Source organism: Cyprinodon tularosa, unplaced genomic scaffold (assembly GCF_016077235.1).
Source record: "Cyprinodon tularosa strain WSP-4 unplaced genomic scaffold, ASM1607723v1 ctg450, whole genome shotgun sequence".
NCBI classification, from domain to species: domain Eukaryota; kingdom Metazoa; phylum Chordata; class Actinopteri; order Cyprinodontiformes; family Cyprinodontidae; genus Cyprinodon; species Cyprinodon tularosa.
The window spans coordinates 548027-568971 of record NW_024039175.1 but is presented as its reverse complement, the minus strand read 5'-3'; the positions used below and the strand labels follow the sequence as shown (position 1 = coordinate 568971).

Genomic DNA, 20945 nt, shown 5'->3' with positions numbered 1-20945 from the left:
TTATGAAGAAGCTGTGGACTCCACATTAACACAAATTAATTTAAGGTGGTTATACCCCTCCCACTGAATATCTGCCAACACAAGACGCAGAAGAAGACCTTTCAGAGAGAGCTCAGTTAGTGGAAACTATTCCTGTTGTCTAACCACCCCCAATGCAAAATCTAAAAGACATTAAAAACATTATATATTTTTTTTTTAAATCACATGAATCTAACTTACCAACATCATTTAATCATCCATACTACCTTAACTAGTAAATTACTTACAAACAAATTAACTCTTCTTACTTGAACATATTAATTATGCTTGCTTGCTTTCCTTTCCACTGAGCCAAACATTTTTTTTTACTTTATTAACCTCAATAACCTTACTGAAACAACCAACCCTACACAGAACCCAAAATAACTAGAATTTAAAGAGAAAAAAAAAAAGGTCTCGGCATCAATTAAACCCTAAAAGATCCAAACTCCATCCTCACACGCAGCACAAAGCAAGGAGATACCAACAAGTGCTTCATGTCACTAGGTTAGAAACATGTCTGTGTTGGTGAAATTCAAAGCACAGAGTGTCGTTTCACATGCGCACATATCTAAGGCCACGCCTCATTTCTCACCGGCTCGTGATGAGGTTCCGTCTCTTTTCTCAAGAGAGGATCAAACTTCACTTGTCCGACTGTGAAGAGACGGTGGGAAAGATGAGAATAATTGCATGGGATGAGAAGAGCTTAAAATGGAGACCAAATGAAGAGACGTACAGTTGATTTCGGATAGGGTCTTTCCTTCCCGGGTGCTCCTGCTGGTGGAGCGGATACGATGAGGAACAGCGACTGGAGACTGGAAGCAAAGAGACGGAGGCATGCTGAGAGGCAAATATTAGCTATGGCATAGGAGTTTACATTGCATTTAATGCTGCTGCTGATTTTAAAGAAAACAAGTAATCCTTCTGTCATTTTCCTTTGGAGCGAAATTTAAAGACACAGCAGAACAACCCAATCACACATTGCAACAGACAGAGACCAAAAACACAGCAATGAGTCAATAAAAAATAAAAACATCTTCGTACGGCGGCAGCTTCAATGATTCAACCTTTTGCAGGGACTTGTAGACAATGCAGATAGAAAATTAAAAAAAAAACTTTATGCTTTCACAAATAAAACCAGACATTTAAAAAAAAAAATTATTGTAGGATCTTGACGTCCTTTTAAATTTCACATAATAGCAGAAAAAAACACAGCAAAGTCACACCGTGCTTGTAAAGCATTTGAGTTTAGAAAGCTAATAGTAAAGATAGTTCTTATCTGCTTATATACTTATCTGCTCAAATCTATAGAAAATAAATGCATTTCAGAAAATATTTAGTTATGTTTATTTCAAAATTTGCAGCCTGAAGTCTTTAAGGAGAAGGGATTAAGAGTAAATTTAGAGTAAATTTAAAATGATCCATACCCCTTTAAATGTTTTACATTAAAGCAATGCATTTGTGAATAGGGAAGAAAAATAATTAATACTTCTACGTTTTTTTCCTTAATGATACAAGGAGGAAAATGTGAGGAAGCATTTGTATTCAGATCCTTTACTCCATTAATTTAAATCTGGTTCAGTAAAAACATATTAATACAGAATCTAAACCAAATGATCCCCATCACAGCCCACCCTTTCATAGATTTTCTAGATAGATTTCTAAGATGAAGACGTTTATTGATGTTACACGCAAAAGAAAAAAAATCTTTGATGTGGCCATGATCAGTAGATAATCATAGAGAAAAGAATTAGTGAAAAATACAGAAACCATACAAACATGCATGGCCTGAAGTAGAACTTTCTCTGATTTTATGGTTTTCAATAGCCAAAACTTCAAACATTTAAAGGCAAGGTAATAAAAACTATAAAGGAACAAACCAAGTGACCAACCAGCTACTTAAAAAACTCATGTTTAACTAACCGTATGTTAAGCTAATTGTGCAACAGCATGCGTAATCCTTCAACACGTCACATGCCAGAGAAAGCCTCCATGACAAAAGCAGGAGCCAGACAGAAGGAACGGGAAATTTAGTTCTGTAGTTCTAATCCAAAGACACTTTCAAAAAAAGACAGCATCACTGCAGTCGACACAAGTACCTTCCTTCGAGCCGCAAAGCGGGGTGCGCGTCGGGCACCGGGGCTTACAGGGAGGAAATGACCTCTGTATTTAAACTATGTACAGTAGGGAGGAGGTGGAGATGGAAAAAAAATAAGAGGAAAACAGGGGAGGGAGAGAGAGTGAAAGATAGAGAGGAAAGAGTGCTAAGAGGACGTAACGACGAGGAAAGCCAAACAGGAGAGAAATAAAGCAAGAAAAGGTGAGATAAGAAATGGAAGAAGAAACAAGGGAGAGGGGATAAAAAATACAGAAGATGAGTCACAAGAACTAGGGAACGAATGTGAGGAGAAAAGATGTGACTTCTGAGGGAGAGGGAGTTAAACTGGAAAAAAAAAAAACTGAGGAGACATGAAGACATATTTTAAGAATCCAGCAGATCACAATCACTTCTCTGGCTGCTCTTATACTTGGTAGTACTTCATTTCTCCAGAAGAAGAAATCCAAGAGGGTGAAATGTTACCTCAGGCTCGGGCTCGTCGTCGTCAAAGTCGTTGAACGTGCTGTGGTCGGGATTGTTGGCTTTGTCCAGCAGCTCAATGGCAAGCGTCCGGCTGAGAGGCTGGGAGACAAACGGGTGCTGGAGGAAAGATAGGACAGAAAAACGTAAGCTCAAACACTCGATCTCCATACACACTGTTATTTCACATGTAAATTCATAAAGCAACCGGTGAAAGCAATAGCATGTTTTTTTTTGTTCATTTATTGCTATATATGGGATTATGTTTCAGCACTTAAAAAACTGGACTGGATGAAAATCTATTTCTATACAGAGCAATGAACAACGTAGAAATATGATTGTTTACCTGGAGCAGCTTCTCTGCCGTGGGCCTCTTCTTTGGGTTCTTTGTCAAAGCTAACTTCACAAAATGATGGAAGTTATTTGTCCTGTTTTTCAAGGACAGACAGAAAAAAAAACAAAAAAAAACAAACAAAGAGTCAATCTTCTGACCCCTTAAATGATTAACGGTGCAGCATTTATGAAACGTGCCAGCAGCCACTTTGATAAACGATAGAGAAGTCAGAGACTGGGTCAAGATGCCTCACCACTTGAGTTTATCTTTCAACTTCGGAGGCTGGAAGTTACTCTTGGTCATCAAGAAAAGAGCCCTGAGAGGAACAAGGAGAAAAACTGTTGGAACTATGCAAAAATCTGGATAAAAATGAATTAATAAAAAAGACTTATTAGGTCTTAATTTTTAAAAAGATGAATGTTCTAATAGAGAAATAATAAAATAGAAGCAGCACCTAATTAAACTGTTTGTCTCCTGAAAATAAAACAACTAAGCAGCACTCCTGGTTAAACAGCAATGGCTGCACATCAATGTGTGTAAAGCATGAGGTTATTCCAACAACTGGAACATAAATATTTAAGAGCAAGGAAGATTTGCAGCTATGAGGAAACATCAACAGTCTTTCCAGGAGCGGACGTCACTACGAGCTTGACCTTCTTCCAACAGAACGCCTCGTCTCTCCATGAAGAACGTGGAACCAGGATTTACCTTTAACTCGTTGGCATCTTTACTTTTTATTTTCTTCAACACACTTTAGATCAGTTTCATTGCTCTTTGACTGTGAAGCAGGAGGTAGATTTAATCAATCTGACATACAGAGAGTCCGTTTTTAAAAAGGAGCTAATAATAGGTTAAGATAATTCAAAGGTTCTAAATCATATATTATTCATCAAATCATTATTTTTTTTTTTATTGAAACTAAAAATAAAAAGGATAAACAATATGAGAAACAACAGTTCTTTTCAAAATTCCTTTTATAAAATAATAGAAATACAGAAATCAGATCCATTTCAATTGTTTCCATTTCCCTACAAAATTATATATTATAAAAACAGATCTTACAAAGAAAGTTTTATTTTTCATTTAATTTGAGCTCTGAGGTGAGCCTGTCCTATACCGTTTTCCCCACAGCTGGCAGAGCTAAAAAAAATAAATAAAAACTTGTTTTTGGGCCTCAATCTAAGCCTTGTCGCGGTGGCTCTGCTAGCATCACAGGATGGTACGACAAACACCAAAACTCAAATGATGTTTTAGGCTAATTGACCCATAGCTATTCAAAGCTAGCGCTCTAGGATCATCAATCCAATCATTCTCTTGCTAGAGAATTTAATAATTGCTCCTTAACTAATTTACTGTATTTCAAGGGTCAGCAGCCTTTAACATCTAAAACGCAATTTATACTTCGTTCAGCTAAACAAAGATCATTAAGATCTGCAAAATATAATTTTTAGTAAATATATTCTGTAGGAAAGCTGTTGCAATTTTAACCCGAAAATAATTTATTTGCATTTTTAGCTTTTAAAGCAGTGAAAAGATAAAAACGCTTCATTAAGAAGGATCATGGATTTTCTTCTATAGGGAAAAAAAAATGTCCTTCTGTTATGAAAAGTATTAGTTGGTACTTTATTATTTACAGCCACTATAGAGGGTCCAAAGAGCCACGGATACAGACTCCAGCTGTATGTTACATTGCATGATTCAATGTTGTTAATTGATTGATTGACTTTATTGATCTCACAGTGGAGAAGAAATCGTTACATCAGCTCAAATAGTCAATGAAGAAAAATGTGCCAAAGGAAGAAAAAAGGTGCATGGGATTTATACAGTATATACAGTGAGTCTACATATGACAGCTTTTTTTGTTTTTTTCCCCTTTTCTATCTGATGATAGAAATCAGTCAAATATAAACCAGAAAATTAAAACGTTATTAGAAGATCTTTTTTTATTCATCAACACTTTTGATCATCCTCTACAAACGCACTGCCTTACCTCATCGGGTGGAGCTCAAACATGGGGGGCTGTAGCTCAGCCAGCTCTATGGCAGTGATGCCCACCGCCCAGATATCACACAGCTGATTGTAGCCGCCCTTCCTCTCTACTGCCGCCACCTCTGGAGCCATCCTGAATCAGGAGGGAAACTCATAGGTTAATATGGAAGAATGCAGAAAAGATGTAAAATAAATGTGCTTCAAATACAGCTATTCATAGCACCACAGTTTCCTCTTTTCTTAGGATCAAAAATGAGCTAATTTAACATTTTTATGTGCAGGAAAAAAAATAATCCTCTCTCTTTGTTGACCCCCGTTGTGCATGCACAGATACCTGTATGAGACATGAAACTCACCAGTAAGGCGTTCCAATGAATGACTTTCTCTTGGCGAGAGTGGCTGTGATCTGGGCTGACACACCAAAATCAGCTAAGGAGAGAGAAACAAAAATTAGCAAAACAAAACCTGAATAGATCTATAAAAACAGAAGAGAATAATCAAATCTCACCAAGTTTGACGTAGCCGTTGTCTGTCAGGAGGATGTTGGCTCCCTGTAAGAGTCCAAAGATACCATCCATTAGTATGCAACACAAAGGACAACAAGTGGCCATGATAGGTCTATGAGAGCTGCCATTAAATCAGCTCTACAGGAAGCACCAGCTTTGACCACGCTGCGCCTGCTAAAATGTCCACTATATTCAATCAGCGACTGGTAATGTGAGGCTAATGGGGATAATTTCTGCTCAGAGTTCAGATGAATTTGCTCTTTTAGCAGCTAATCTGCACAGGAACACTTGTTAATTTATTTACCAATAGTTTAAGTTTGGAACATTTATTAATCCTGAAGGTCTCAAACCTAAGTCTGATCTTCCTAAAGGGCTCATAATCCTTGACGCACGGACATTCCATGCAGAAAATGGGCCACCCATCACAGCGTCTACAGCATTTATTATTCTTCATGCAGTTTCAGAGCCATAGTAATTTATTTCCTGGAGTTCCGCAATCTGTTGATAAGGGTGATATTTATAGCTAAATAACAGGACGTCTACATTTGCAAACCCCTGCCAGCAGGAGCTGCTGCTCGCTCGCCATGTTTTCCGCGCAGATCTGTCCGTGTGCTTACAAATTTTCCTAGGTGCTCCGTGCGAAGACTATGTCCGCACAGAGCGGAAGCCCAAAATGACGCAATTTCTCAACAGACCTCAAGCATGTATCAAGCATGAACCAAATTTAAGGAGGAGACTAACCACCTAAAATGGCTTAATACAATAACATCCTGAAATAGGCAGCACAGCACAGACAGAGTGAAGTGAAGGCAAGTGTCTTTTCTGCTTGGTTGGAATAAAACAACCATTAACAAATAAATACCATGTAGAACCAAAGGAAACATTTCGTGATAAATATGGCAATTGTAAAATATGTTTTCTTAATGGGAACATAGAACAAACTGGGTCTATAACTCACCTTGATATCTCTGTGCATTTTGCCTTTATTGTGCAGGTAGTATAAACCCTGTGGAGAGAAGTATGCATTAGCTGATGTCAATTACTCTTATTACAGTATTTCACAAGGCAAGTAAAGCAACTAATTCACTTAGGTTTCAGAATAACTTTTCCCTGTTCTGCATTCATTCATCATGAGGTTTTCATATCAGTATTTTATATTCTTCTTATTTTTGTACGTTTTGAAATCACACGTTTATTAATTGCAAGTCACAGAAGTAAAAAAAAACTGTGTTCAACTTGTTTACAACCAGTTTTAGCTGCTGTCACTGATGTAGCTTCTCTGGCATTTTTGGTCGTTGAATTAATTAGTATTCCTCTTTCATTACAAGATGTTTGCTTTCATTTGATTTTCAGAGTAAAGGAGGAAAAAGACCAACCGGGGAAATCATTCTTAAAAACTGGCAAAATAAATAGAACAACTTAAGAGCAATAAATGTGCCAAAAAATGTATTTGAAATTGGTACACTCTGTCTTCATTAATCAAATACGGAAAACATTTTTTAAAGTTTTGAATGGACAGTAATTTATTAGGGGTGGAACGGATCACAAAATCCACCGTTCGGTTCGGTTCATGGTTTCGTGGTCACGGTTTTCTGTTCGGTATATGTTGATTGTTAGGAAAATCTATTATGTCTTGTATAGTATAACACGTGTTGCACAATGCTTGCACACTGTTGCACTTCTATCCACTACTTTCTTTCCGCCGTCATCGTAGGTCACTCTAAATGTAAAGTGGTCCCATACAGCAGACCTATAAAGTGCTGCTGGCGCGTCTTCCAACTCCTGTTCTTTCCCACTCGCCATACCCACACAAAACTCCACAAGAACTGATTTTTTTCCTTTACACCCGGCTACGCTGCTTCGCTTCTTCTTCTTGTTTACTACTGGTGTTTACTCTGGAGTGTACACGCTTTGCCTATGAGAAAAAGGAGCGCATGAACCGAACGCAACACACGCAAACCGAACCGAGACAGTCGAACCGAGACAGTCGAACCAAAAGGTTTTTTTTTTTTTATCATGTTAAATAAAAACAAAGAGGTAAAAAACATAATTCTTTTTTTGGTTTGCACCATTTTTCTGTTCCATTTGTTTTTCTTATGTCTGCATGTTTTGGAGATTGCTTCAGACGTTTTTTGCAGCTTGTTTCCTTATATGTTGTGCATTTGCAGCTATCAGCTACTGTACAAAAGGGTGGAGAAATAAAATATAGAAAATTTGTTAATATCACTCGCCATAGATCCATCCATAGATCTAATATGCTGAAGTCCTATTAAATACAGAGCATGAACACTTGGTAAAGTTAAGCAATCGCTTTACCCATCTGGGGTTCTTTATGTCTGTAGTGTGGAAAATGTAAACATTACCTGCAGCGTCTCCCGTGACATATAGGCTATCTGCGACTCAGACAGAGGACCAGTTACTGCAGGAAAAAGAAGACAAGAAGACACAGGGAAAAGATTTACAAACATTAAAATATGTAGTAAAATAAATAAGACTGGAGGATTTCTGTTTTCCTGTGTTCTTACCATGATAGATATCTTGTAGCGAACCTCCTCCACAATACTCCATGCTGATCCATAATTTATCCCTTCTAAATAAGCAGAGAACAAAAAACAACTCACAGTTAAACTTTGAAGCTTTCTCTACATCTCCCATCATCCGATTACCCATTCTTGGTGTAAACATGAAGATTCGACACAATTCCCACAACTCGTCAAACGCTATAGCTAACTATCGCACATTAAAAACACATATTCACACTCTTACCGGAGATAGCTGCCAAAATAGGCAACGATGTTAGAGTGTTTACAGTCCTTCATCATTAGGATCTCCTGCTGGACGACAGCAAAGTCCTCACCTACAGTCAACATGTACACACATGCATCATTACGGCAATAATTAACAGCCTTTGTAAAGCAATTGCTGCAAGCAGTTGTTTAATATCACAGAATATGAATATAAGAGAAGAATAGAAGTGGATATAAAGGGAAATAGGATGAAAACTGAGGATCTTAGAAGGACAGAAAAAGTAGATAAAAAAAGAGCATCCAATATAGGGACAAAAAAGGAAACAAACAGAGACAAAGATGAGGTAACGCACCCGGTTCCAGTTTGATGACTTTGATAGCAGCCAGCTCCCCTGTGTTTACATTACGAGCCTAAAAGAATGAAAAGAAGGGAATTGATTAGTGGTTTAAAGCACAGAGGGAAAACTTAATAGCACTGACTGTGGAACGTCAAGGAGAAACCTGGATGGACTGAGAGTCAGAGAACAGAAAGCCTCTGTTTGGCGCCTTTATCAGCGACACAGACATTACTATGGAAATCACTTTCAAATATCTTGTCATTGCAATCAGCTGATGCCACGAATCCCATTTTAATCAGACTTGGGCTCCATCCAGGAGCAAAAATCCCAGCAGTTTCTTTTTTAATCGATGCCTGTTCGTATACTGCATTATTTAAACTTATCAATTAGAAATTAAATGGAAGGAAAAAGTTGTTTTTTTGCGTTTGTTCGCAGTAGAAACCTCTAAGAATCAGTTGCTGAAGAGCTGAGTTTTAAACCAGGGGCACATTTGGTTAGAGAATCAAGAAATAAAAACAAACACTAAATCTCATCAGCTGGCACAGCAATGCAGCAAAAGTATATTACTATACTGCTTAGAAAAGAATACCTTCTAGGTTTTAAATGAGTACAATAAACTGGAAACGAAACTGAGTATTAAGGAAGCATCCATAAAAAAGAGCTGCAGCACACAAAGCAGAATAGAAGGTTCTTTCATGGCCGTGCAAACACATTAATACCACAGCTACCAAAGACAATAAATGAAATCCCATCAGGTTCTGCAAACAGACCGCCTCATTAGATCCAGACGGTTTGAAGAAAAGAAACTTCTAAAATAAATGAAAGCCAAATCCCTCTTTTCCATCACTAATTTAGCCTTTGTTTTAGAGCAGTGTACACCGTTTACGCCGATGGCCCTTTCACTGTGTAAACTTTACGTCTGGACTTAATAGAAATGATTAATGAACGGTCATGGCAGGAGGGTGTGAAAAGATACGGAAACAGGATTGGCAGGTCAAATCTTTTTCAAACTCCATTTTTAAGGCCATTTTTTTTTCCTTAGTAATTATTTATGACGGTGATCCTCCTTTAGTAAAAATGTAACAGGATGCTTACAGAATTACCAGGAATATTTAGGTATTAGCAAAATGTGTTTTGGAGCCAAGGGCAATAAAATTCCCACATAACTTCTTCCCATCCAACTACAACACATTCAGATTGTATGTCAGAGTGTGTGTGTGTGCATGGCTTTTTCCTCTTTTTTTCACCCCCTTTTCCTGAAAAGTGGAAAAAAAAAAACATAGGAAAAAAGAGAACAGAATACAGAGAGAGGGTTTTCTATAAATAGAGAACAGAGCTTATATTTAGCAGCAGTACCAGCATAGCAGGAAAGGAATTGTAGATAAAGCATAAATAAAAGATGAGCTTTCAGGATAGACATGGACAGCCTGTTTCTTTGAGTTGGGAGTATGTAAGCGTGACTGTGGGAGACATGGCAGAAACGCCTATGAGCAAATGAGAGCGCCATGAGCTAATGAAGTCAAGAAGGTGTGAGAAAATGGTCCCAACAGCCTGAGAGCAATGGGTCGTGTCTTTGACAGCGTTCGCTGGATCTGTTTCTCCCTAACATCAACCCCGTTTCTGGCTCCTTTATTAGTTACCGACTTTGAGCTGGATTTAAAAGTGACTGGATGTCTAGACTTGCAGTAGCTGCTCTCAGTTACCTCATGATGGTTTAGCTGTTAACTTCATAAATAAAGGGTTCTGACCCCAAATCCCTCTTGTGCAGGACAGCATAAGACCCAGCCGGCCTTATTTATTACACAGGAGGAAGGGTCAGAAAATAAAAACTGATTCTTAATAGCTTTTAAGGCATCAATACAGTCAAACTACATCGATATGCATTAGTACATTTCTTTTACAATCATTTCTTTTCTTGCAAACTTAAAACATAAATCATATTCATACGATTTGATTGGGAAAGTGCTTGTTACTAAGGGAAAAAAAACCCAAACACAAATAAAAGAAAACAGTAGCTGGGACAATATATTTTTTACCATAACAACTAAAGCTTTTCCCAAACATAATTTCAACCTTAATATTCAGTGTCAGCAAAGTGGAAGAAATCTGACAGAAACAAAAGTTTTAAAGTTTGTCAAAAAATCTTTTTGGGTTTTTTTTTAAAGCCACCATATTGATGTTTCTGCTCCCTGTGCGAGGATCATCAGCAGAGGTAAGATCTGCCTACAATGAACACCTTTCAGAGCTGTTAGAGCCAAGTCAGGCATTCCTTATTTGATGAATCTGCTGGTGATTAAGTTTAGTGTTGCTTCATAATAGCTCTCTAGGATCCTTTTAACCCAGTAAGGAAACAGACCGTCCTCCTGCAGAAGCTCAGAATATTAATAATACAGCAGTGGTGTCCTGAACATCATCATCGCTGATGACAGAGCTCAGTGGAAAGAGAATAAAATATTGTTGTAAATCCAGCTAACGCTGATATGAAATATATTGTGTTCCTTTAGGTACCCTCATGCAGCACTAGATTCACAGAAGGAGTTTTTTCAGATAACATTTAAAGAGCTTAAAATGTCAGATTATAACTTTTTCATCAATATGGCTTATTTTTAAAAAAAAAAAACATTTAGGGTGGTGCAGAATGAAAGTATTAATTCTAATGACAAAATCTGTATATAGAAATGAATCATTCCTTTATGAATTACGTTGGGTCCAAAATATATGAATATTTACTTCTGACTATAAGGCATGAAAGGGAAGGCTAAAGTCATGTCAAATGGAGCTCAGATGTTGCCAGATTATAATATGGACTGTACTTATATAGGGCTAGCTCTGTGATAGACCTGAGAAACTGCTTTTTCTCAGCGTTACATTTCTGATGCTACATTCAGACCGCATGCGCTAGAGGCTCCAGACACAGCTAGTTTACATGCAAAGTCAATAATTGGCGCGCATCGACGCGCAGCAAAGGGTCCTGCAGCGCGTCTGAACATCTGAGGCGAGGGACGAGTTTCAGAGTAGCAGTAGCAGCTGCTGGAGTTGGAAAAAATTGAACTTTTGTTGCTTGACGCGCCACGTCAACCAATCAGAGAAGCTGATCTGGAATCTGGCAGGGAGACTTCTGATGCATTCGAAACCTGTCGGCAAAATGGGTTTGCTTTTATTATTCTGGTGCCTGCAGTTTGGATTAAGTACATGAAAATGTCCTTCAAGCCGCCACTAACATTAGCAGAAAACCCCGAAAAGGCAACGCAGCAAGAGGCTGCTGCTGAAGGGGATTTCCAGAGACGGAGCCGACGGCAAAATAATATTTGAAGGCAGGATCGTAATCTTGATGAACTGACTGCACAGATGAAGTTTTCAGGTGGACTTTCTCACTTTAAAATGGAGGTCTTCAACAGGGGGTCCGCGACCCCTAGGGGGTCCACAGAGGTACTGCATGGGGGTTGCGAAAGTTTTGGTTGATTAGACTTTTTTATATATTCCCCCCTGCAATTTTTTCATTAATTGAAATGTCTTTAAATCCACATTAAGATGAATTCAACACACTGAAGTAAACAGATAAATGGAGGCAGAAGATGTCTTTCAGTCATCAATGCACACATTCAGTGACACAGCTCTTTCAAGCTGGACACCATTTCATTCACAACACCTGTCCCATCAAGCAGGAATCAGAATCAGAAATACTTTAATAACCCCAGGGAGTAATTATTTTGTTAAATCACTCCATCTGTAATAGCGTGACTATAGGAGCAGTTTGATATAACACAATTTCATACAATATCTATAATTAGGGGGTCCCCGCTCCATCTTGCCATCAGTTTGGGGGTCCTTGGCCAGGAAAATGTTGAAGACCCCTGCTTTAAAACATATTAAAACTACTTTTTACCCACTGATCATATCAAATAGAGCAAAGCCGCTCTCTGTACTCTACTGGACGTGCTACAGGAGCATCAAAGCTGTTCTTGACTCGCGTCCGACCCCAATATGAACAAGCAAAATAAATGAAGCAACAGAAGTTTTTTTGCTGCTTCCAGCGCTTATTGCCTGATAAAATTGAAAAAGCAAATAAAAAGCAAAATGAGAGTCAACAAGCTTTTAAGCGTTGGTTTCATCTTGAGGAGGAAAAGGGGCTCAGAAATAGATCTGGACAAAAAATTTAAAAAATGAAATGTTTGCAGATTGTTATCAAAATTTAGCATTACAATTGGTGGACCGGACAATTAGCAGGCAAAGAGTAGAATTAAAGGTTGGAACAAGAGCGGGTGAGTGTTCCATTTACTGGCTGGGAGGAGTAAAGTTTTAAATTTCAATATTTAACTTTATGGGCTCTATGCACAGATCCACTACTTCCCAAACTTGAGGCAGCTCTTCTGTTTCCTTTCATTGTTGGATGAACTGAATAATCCAGGTGTGCCTGACCTCCGTCACCACGGTCAAACACACATGGATTAATCAGTTCGTCCAGTAATGAAAGGAAACAGAAGAGCTGCCTCAAGTTCGGGAAGTAGTGGAGCTGTGCGTAGAGCCAATTCCAGCCCATTTCGTCTTTTTCTCCTCCCCTATTAAACAAGTAAAATCTGGTATACTTAAACTGAGCAAAGCTTATTTTAAGATAAATAAGTCTACTTTTAAAACACAGATGATGAAAAAAAAAAATCTAATTTGTGGAAATATAAAGGAGTCCTGGGCTCTATATTTTGATTTTGTTGCCACACAAAGAAAAACAAATCAAATTTTTTTTTTTTTTTCCAGTGACAATTTAAACCAAGTAAATGGTGCCATGGTGATAGACGAAGCAATGAAGGAGCAGGTGTAATAACTTAAGACATAATCAGATGTATTTGAATAGAAAATAGAGACATATTTAGGAGTTTTAAAGCCCAAAACTCAGATTTACAAAATCCATTCAAGACATTGCAGAAACCCTGTGACGCAAATCGAGCAGTTTTAGTGATGACAACAGACGTGGTTTTAAGGAAAACTGGAACAAAAACTAAACCAGTGACCAACCCACATCACCAGAACAAAAAAGGCAAACTTTAAAACATGACGACACACTGATTTCTGAGGCTGATACAAGAAAAGCTGCATTTATAATTTAAATTAAAAGAACAAGTAAAGGCAGGGGGGATAACGAAGAGATACCCGCTCCAAAACAATGTGATGGGAGGGGGGAGTGAAATACAAAGGGGTGCAAAGAAGAAAAGATTCAAGAGATAGAAGCATGAGGGAGAGCAGAGACAGTGTTTTCAGTCAGCAGACAGATGAGAGATGACTCATTTCAGTCTGCGGCTCTGTTAGCGGCACCGGTATGGAGCCCATTTAATCATCCTGCTACCAGTAGGAGAAAAATAAGAAATGGAAATAAAGACAATACAATGCAATCATACATTTTCTCATGTTATGAATATTAATAAATTACTTTTCTCAGACTTGGGTCATGTAACTCATCCCCACTATCCAGCTTTTCAGCAGAAAGGCAAAGCTGTTTTGTTTAAGCCATATTTGACAAGTAGAAAATAATATTAAAAAGCAATCAATTGTGTTTTCTGGGCTAATTTTGTAGTTTAAATGCACTGACTGCTGAAGTCTCGGTCCCACAACCAGCATGCTGAGCAACAGCTGATTAGGTGCTCAGCAATGCCGACACCAGGGAAGACAGAAAAAGTGATGAAGGATAAGTATAGCCCCAATATTCTCAACAATGTAGTTTTCTGGACTATCTAAAGCAGGATTCACATTAAGATCAAATAAAATAGATCATGCAAAATTCTGCAACCAGGTCACCAGCTTCTTGTTTTTAAACATTGTATAAAGCTGATAAAAGCAGAACTTCTACTTCAGATGTAATGATCTTCCTTTCGTTTCTGTCTCCTTTCTTTGCACAGAAGGGGATCGTTCCATCTTTTCTGCACATCAATGGGTGACGATTCGGTAAAGCAAGAGCAATGGAGAATTTCTACAATTTGTTTACTTTATTCTGCAGTCTCACAATTAAGAAGAAAAAAGAAATCTAAAACTGAAGATTTATGAAAGCTGCACTTTTTGTGTTTATTATTTTAGATACATTTCTTAAAAATCAGAAACTTTACAATTGAACCTTTGCTAAGGCCCGCCCAACATGTTTACTGTTGCTATGCTTGGCAAGTGCCAATAGCCGCCCGCAGATTTTCATGGATTTCAGTGATTTCAAAGAAAGATACACCAAAGGTAAATTTTGGGAGTAATATCTCATAAATATCAGAGATTAACAGACGGAAAGGTCTACAATATGCATATGAAAAATATATTCACAACATCCCTTCTTAGTTACGCTTTCTAAGGTATGATTGGCCAGGGACGGGACAGTGAATTGGACTTTAGTCTTAAATGCTGCATTGCTAATGTGCCAGCAGGTGGCGATAACATTGATATAATTTGCGTTTAAATTTAGAAGAAGTAGAACCTGTATAGAATTGTTTTCTTCCGATTATCCCATTGTCTCAGTTTTTTTTGGCTCATATTTTTCATTGAATGGGAACAGAAGTAGTAAGTACGACGGAGTATTAGGGCCACACATGAAGAGAAAAAATATTTTTGCCATGACGAGATTAAACTCGACATGTCGACTTTAAAGTCGACATTTCGACATTAAACTCAACATTTCGAGAATAAAGTTGAAATGTCTTGTTGAGTTTAAGCTCGATGTTTCGACTTTAAACTCGCCATTTCGAGAATAAAGTTGAGATGTCATGTTGAGTTTAATCTCGACGTGTCGACAATAAAGTTGAAATTAGTTCAAGAGAGCCAACCGCTGCACAGGATACATGCACAGAATCCAGAATCAGACATGCCTTGTGTAGATGATTTGGTCAAATTGCACTTTCTGTGATGATTATACATTTATACAGTTGCAGCACGTCAAAGACTACCTTCACTCTTAAAACGCAGACTGCAGCTGTGGAGCGCGGTTGCTCTTTTCTCCAAACTTTGGAATCTCGAGATTAAAGTCGCCACGATATATCAACTTTATTGTCGAAATGGCGAGTTTAAAGTCGACACGTCGAGATTAAACTCAACAAGACATTTCAACTTTATTCTCGAAATGTTGAGTTTAAAGTCGAAATGTCGACTTTAAAGTCGACATGTCGAGTTTAATCTTGTCATGGCAAAAATATTTTTTCTCTTCATGTGTGGCCCTAATACTCCGTCGTAATTAAGAGACTAGTTCTGCTGATTAAAACATTTTTTTAGCTTAGAAATATTGAAAGTGATGAAGAGCGTACAAAAGTAAACCTTTAACATTAACTTGAATCATCTATAGATTTCCAGAGCATAAAACTACAAAATTTAACCCGGGAAATAATTTCTAAAATAACATTCCTTCAGTAAAACCGCCCATTTGAATGATTACATGATTAAACACTAAAAAACACAGCTTGGTGTTAATATGGATGGAACCTAAGCTCTGAAAGAACTTAGCTTGTTGAAATTTAAATGGCTTCTTTCTATTTAGGTAGATCAAAGAACATGATGATCTACAGGTGCTGGTCATAAAATTAGAATATCATGAAAAAGTAGATTGATTTCAGTAATTCCATTTAAAAAGTGAAACTTGTATATTATATTCATACATTACATACAAACTCATATATTTCAGATGTTTATTTTGTTTAATTTTGATGATTACAAATGACAACAAATGAAAATCTCAAATTCATCATATCAGAAAATTAGAATATTGTGAAAAGGTTCAAAATTGATGGCCCCTGGTGCCACACTCTAATCAGCTAATTAACTCAAACCACCTGCAAAAGCCTTTAAATGGTCTTTCAGTCTAGTTCTATAGGCTACACAATCATGGGGAAGACTGCTGACTTGACAGTTGTCCAAAAGACGACCATCGACACCTTGCACAAGGAGGGCAAGACACAAAAGGTCATCGCTAAAGAGGCTGGCTGTTCACAGAGCTCAGTGTCCAAGCACATTAATAGAGAGGCGAAGGGAAGGAAAAGATGTGGTCGAAAAAAGTGTACAAGCAAGAGAGATAACCGCACCCTGGAGAGGATTGTGAAACAAAACCCCTTCAAAAATGTGGGGGAGATTCACAAAGAGTGGACTGCAGCTGGAGTGAGTGCTTCAAGAACCACCACACACAGACGTATGAAAGACATGGGTTTCTGCTGTCGCATTCCTTGTGTCAAGCCACTCTTGAACCACAGACAGCGTCAGAAGCGGCTAAAGAGAAACAGGACTGGACTGCTGGTGAGTGGTCCAAAGTCATGTTCTCTGATGAAAGTAAATTTTGCATTTCCTTTGGAAATCAAGGTCCCAGAGTCTGGAGGAAAAGAAGAGAGGCACTTCATCCACGTTGCTTGAAGTCCAGTGTAAAGTTTCCACAGTCAGTGATGGTTTGGGATGCCATGTCATCTGCTGGTGTTGGTCCATTGTGTTTTCTGAGGTCCAGGGTCAACGCAGCCACATACCAGGAAGTTTTAGAGCACTTCATGCTTCCTGCAGCTGACCAACTTTTTGGAGATGCAGATTTCATTTTCCAACAGGACTTGGCACCTGCACACAGTGCCAAAGCTACCAGTACCTGGTTGAAGGACCATGGTATCCCTGTTCTTAATTGGCCAGCAAACTCTCCTGACCTTAACCCCATAGAAAATCTATGGGGTATTGTGAAGAAGAAGATGCAATACACCAGACCCAACAATTCAGAAGAGCTAAAAGCCACTATTAGAGCAACCTGGGCTATCATAACACCTGAGCAGTGCCACAGACTGATCGACTCCATGCCACGCCGCATTGCTGCAGTAATACAGGCCAAAGGAGGCCCAACTAAATACTGAGTGCTGTACATGCTCATACTTTTCATGTTCATACTTTTCAGTTGGCCAACATTTCTATAAATCCTTTGTTTTTATTGGTCTTCAGTAATATTCTAATTTTCTGATATGATGAATTTGAGATTTTCATTTGTTGTCATTTGTAATCATCAAAATTAAACAAAATAAACATCTGAAATATATGAGTTTGTATGTAATGTATGAATATAATATACAAGTTTCACTTTTTAAATGGAATTACTGAAATCAATCTACTTTTTCATGATATTCTAATTTTATGACCAGCACCTGTATTAACTTTTTTTTTTACATTTCTTTTTCCCTGTTTTTAACCTGAAAAACCCTAAAAACACATTCAAGAAACTTTCACAGAAAGGCATTAACTTTTTTAAAGACACTGTTCTTCTATAACCTGCTAAAAATGGTGGATAATGTTTCTAAAGGATTGATTTATACGATCACTTTTTATAATATAACCTCAGTTACATTTAAAATCAACCTTGTAGGCAGTGAGCAGATCCAACTTCCTTCGTGCAGAAGGTCAAACTGGGCTACTAGGAGCTATGATGGCTGTAATAAATCCCCTCAGATGACTGTTTTTTTGTTTTTTTCTTGCAGGCTACTCACTTGCACAACAGTGATGAAATTTTTCAGACTATCAAGAGAAGCTTCATTCAGGAATTTAAAGGATCGGGTAATGTCTGACAAGAACCTGTTTAAGGGCGGTAAATGAATGTTTGGGTTTAATCTCTGGTGAGGTTGCCTCTTACCCACAACAGCACTTCTATGAATGTTCCACTTGATTCAACATGATAAGTTGTCCAGAATAAGTAGCTGTTTGCCTTTCTAAAAACAGAAACATTATCGTAGCCTTTGGCCCAATGCAGCCGACTCTGTGATATGACTTTAAAAATGTGTCACCAGCTGCAAGAGAAGAAGAGCTTGAAAACATTAACTGGAAATCAAAGGGCTACTTAAAAAAAAAAAAACCTTACTGTAAAACTCAATTTGTTGCACTTTTTAAAAAACTGCTTTTTAATTTTTTTATAAAGAAAACTATGCTCCCCATAGCATGATTTTCCTGAATTCAATCTGATCTAATTAGGTAAACTGACCTTTGCGTTATCCAATCCAGGTATAAATATCGCTGTCCTGCACTGTAGCAGACACAGAAAACATCTGGTAGAAGTTACTCCAAACAGAAACTTAGGGCTTGCCGATAGCGACTGAAAATAATACCTAGATATCTTTTAAAATGCTCCTCTCTCCATTAAGTCATGACAAAAATTCAGCTCTGAATTACGGAGGGCGATATAAATAAAATCTAATATCACGATATGTCTGGGCTATAATCGCGATACACGATATATATCACAATATGTTTAAAATTGCAATGATATACTCATTCAAACTTTTGGTTTCAAATTTAAAACATTTTATCTTAACCAACTCAAAGCTTTTCATAAATAATGTCAAATTATATCTTTGGGTGTCAGTATTAGACTTTTAACAACATCCCAGAAACCAAACAGGAAACAAAGCAAAAACACACAATGCTAAATAAAATGTGCATAATAAAAAAAATAATGCAGAATGAAAAAAAAGAAATTGACCTCAAATTACAAAAACAAAAAGGAAATACTGCCCAAAGACCGCATCATATCACAGGTATCAGAGCATCTAAAAAACATTTCAATAAAATAATAAATAGCGTCTGTGATTTTCCTCCATCTCTTCCATTTTTTCTCATATGTGATCACTTTTTCAAACGACGACGCAACGTCATCGCGTTCACTGCTGATTTAAGATTTTAGACGTTGTGTGAGGAGATGCTGACATGTGGAGTTTAAATTTTGCAGCGAATAACTTTTTTGGAGGTGGAATACATTTGTTTTGCTACCTTTTGCAGCAAAGGATTTTGCAGCACTAGTTTTACTCGACGTCCTCTGCGTGAAATCCAAATCACTGCCATATTTTGCTTAGCTAAAACACCTGATGTCGCCATATTTCATTTACTGGTTGCTGAGAAAACAATCCTGCTTGGAGGATGGGTTTATGATGAATTCAAAGTGTGTGGGAAAAATAAAACTCTCGGTGAAATAGATGCAGATGGATTAAGGGCTGTGAATACTCCTGCAGCAGTGTGTCACAGTGAGCTTGTCGCAGGTATTACGCAGATATTTTTGATTTATGCCCATTAAAGCGTGGTCTGCGCTACGTTATTCCACGCCACAACGCGAGAGGGAGAATAACGAACTAGCTAGGATTGTGGGTGTCAGTTTGACAAGCTTGTTTGCCATCTACAACCCCTAATCCAACGCCCGACGACACACAGTTCACCCGTGATGTTCCCGGAAGGCTGGCTGTGGCGTTGGTGTGTTATAGCTTCAGGTGCAAACCAACAGACCGTCGCAGAGTTACAAACTAGCGTCCTGTACGGTGTCTGGGATAGTGTCCGAAGGCAGGCATTGTGTTCCGCACCACAGCCAGAGTTTGGGCCCTTAGGTACCAAATAGGAAATATGAATAGTGTAGAGCGGATGTAGAATTGACCAATCAGTGGCCTCCTTTCCCTCCTCCCTGCGATGCTATATGTCTGCGGTTTCCTACAATTTTGGGGAGGTGCACTAGGGTGTCTGCGGAAGAGGGGTAGGGATATCTGCGCTAACTGCGACATAGACGACCTGGTTTCTGAGCATAAACCAGGCTTTAATGTCGTCATGCATATTTGTACTCAATGGCTGGGAAAGAGTCATTTTTACTATCTTGCATGGGGAAACTCTAGATACATCGAGTATATTCGATATATCGTCAACCCCTGATCTGAATCAAAGCTTTGCCAAAAATGTCACGCAGATTTTCTGATGAACAAACTGTAGAAATAAAAGAGAAAATACCCTAGTGAAATTCTTTAAAGTATAATTATATTACAGCATAGATCATCTTGATATAAAAAAAATATAGACTGTTCTTCTGAATCTTGTGAAAAACGTCTTGATATATTGCCCAGCCTTACCATAACCAAACTTTTCCCCCTAGTATCAAAATGTAGCAAGCTGTGGAAAAAATACATTACAAATAAACAACGTAATAGATTCTGCCTTGTAGTCAAAACCAGTAGTGGCAGTATCATGCTATGGGAAATATTTTCTTTACAGCGACAAGCTGAGCAGCAATGAAAAAGGTTTTGTTGAGAATAATCCTGTTTAACAAAGTCAATTCCAATTTATATATTAAAAAAAAAGCTGTATGTCTTTAAAATGATTGCAGCTCAGGCCAACCGGATGCTCAGAGATTCTCCACATTTAAGGCCTCTAAATCCGTAAAGCTAATAAACACACGTCGTAAAAAGGACTGTTAGTGCATTAAAAGCTGCTTCAACAAAGTTTTTGATTGAGAGAAACCAGCATGGAATTTGAAAATCCAGAGTAATGCCTTTTCATTTCTTTTCTCTCTAAGCTTTGACCTTTGAAGCGATGTCATGTGGTCTTGTGTGGGCGTCAGCTACTATGAGACTGTATTCAACAGGCTAAGTATCCCATAAGAGTTTAATTAAAATGTGAGTTCAGAACACTTTGGATATAAAAACCAACATTTAGTGCGTT

General features: G+C 38.0%; 1 protein-coding gene across 14 annotated transcripts in view; it reads right to left on the bottom strand.

The window, feature by feature from the left end:
• LOC119793394 (mitogen-activated protein kinase kinase kinase kinase 3-like) overlaps positions 1–20945 on the bottom strand; it is a 75382-nt gene that overhangs the window by 45003 nt on the left and 9434 nt on the right. For 9 of the 14 annotated variants that reach the window (XM_038300558.1, XM_038300559.1, XM_038300563.1 and 6 more), the window contains exons 2-15: positions 8526–8583; positions 8192–8282; positions 7951–8015; positions 7789–7844; positions 6384–6431; positions 5428–5470; positions 5276–5348; positions 4921–5052; positions 3184–3246; positions 2943–3024; positions 2600–2716; positions 2118–2192; positions 755–833; positions 614–672 (exon numbers count right to left, since the gene is read on the bottom strand). In XM_038300558.1, the coding sequence (XP_038156486.1) occupies positions 614–672; positions 755–833; positions 2118–2192; positions 2600–2716; positions 2943–3024; positions 3184–3246; positions 4921–5052; positions 5276–5348; positions 5428–5470; positions 6384–6431; positions 7789–7844; positions 7951–8015; positions 8192–8282; positions 8526–8583 (1041 nt within the window). The remainder of the gene's footprint in view (positions 1–613; positions 673–754; positions 834–2117; positions 2193–2599; positions 2717–2942; positions 3025–3183; positions 3247–4920; positions 5053–5275; positions 5349–5427; positions 5471–6383; positions 6432–7788; positions 7845–7950; positions 8016–8191; positions 8283–8525; positions 8584–20945) is intronic. The other 5 variants (XM_038300570.1, XM_038300571.1, XM_038300572.1 and 2 more) reach the window with 1 other exon arrangement.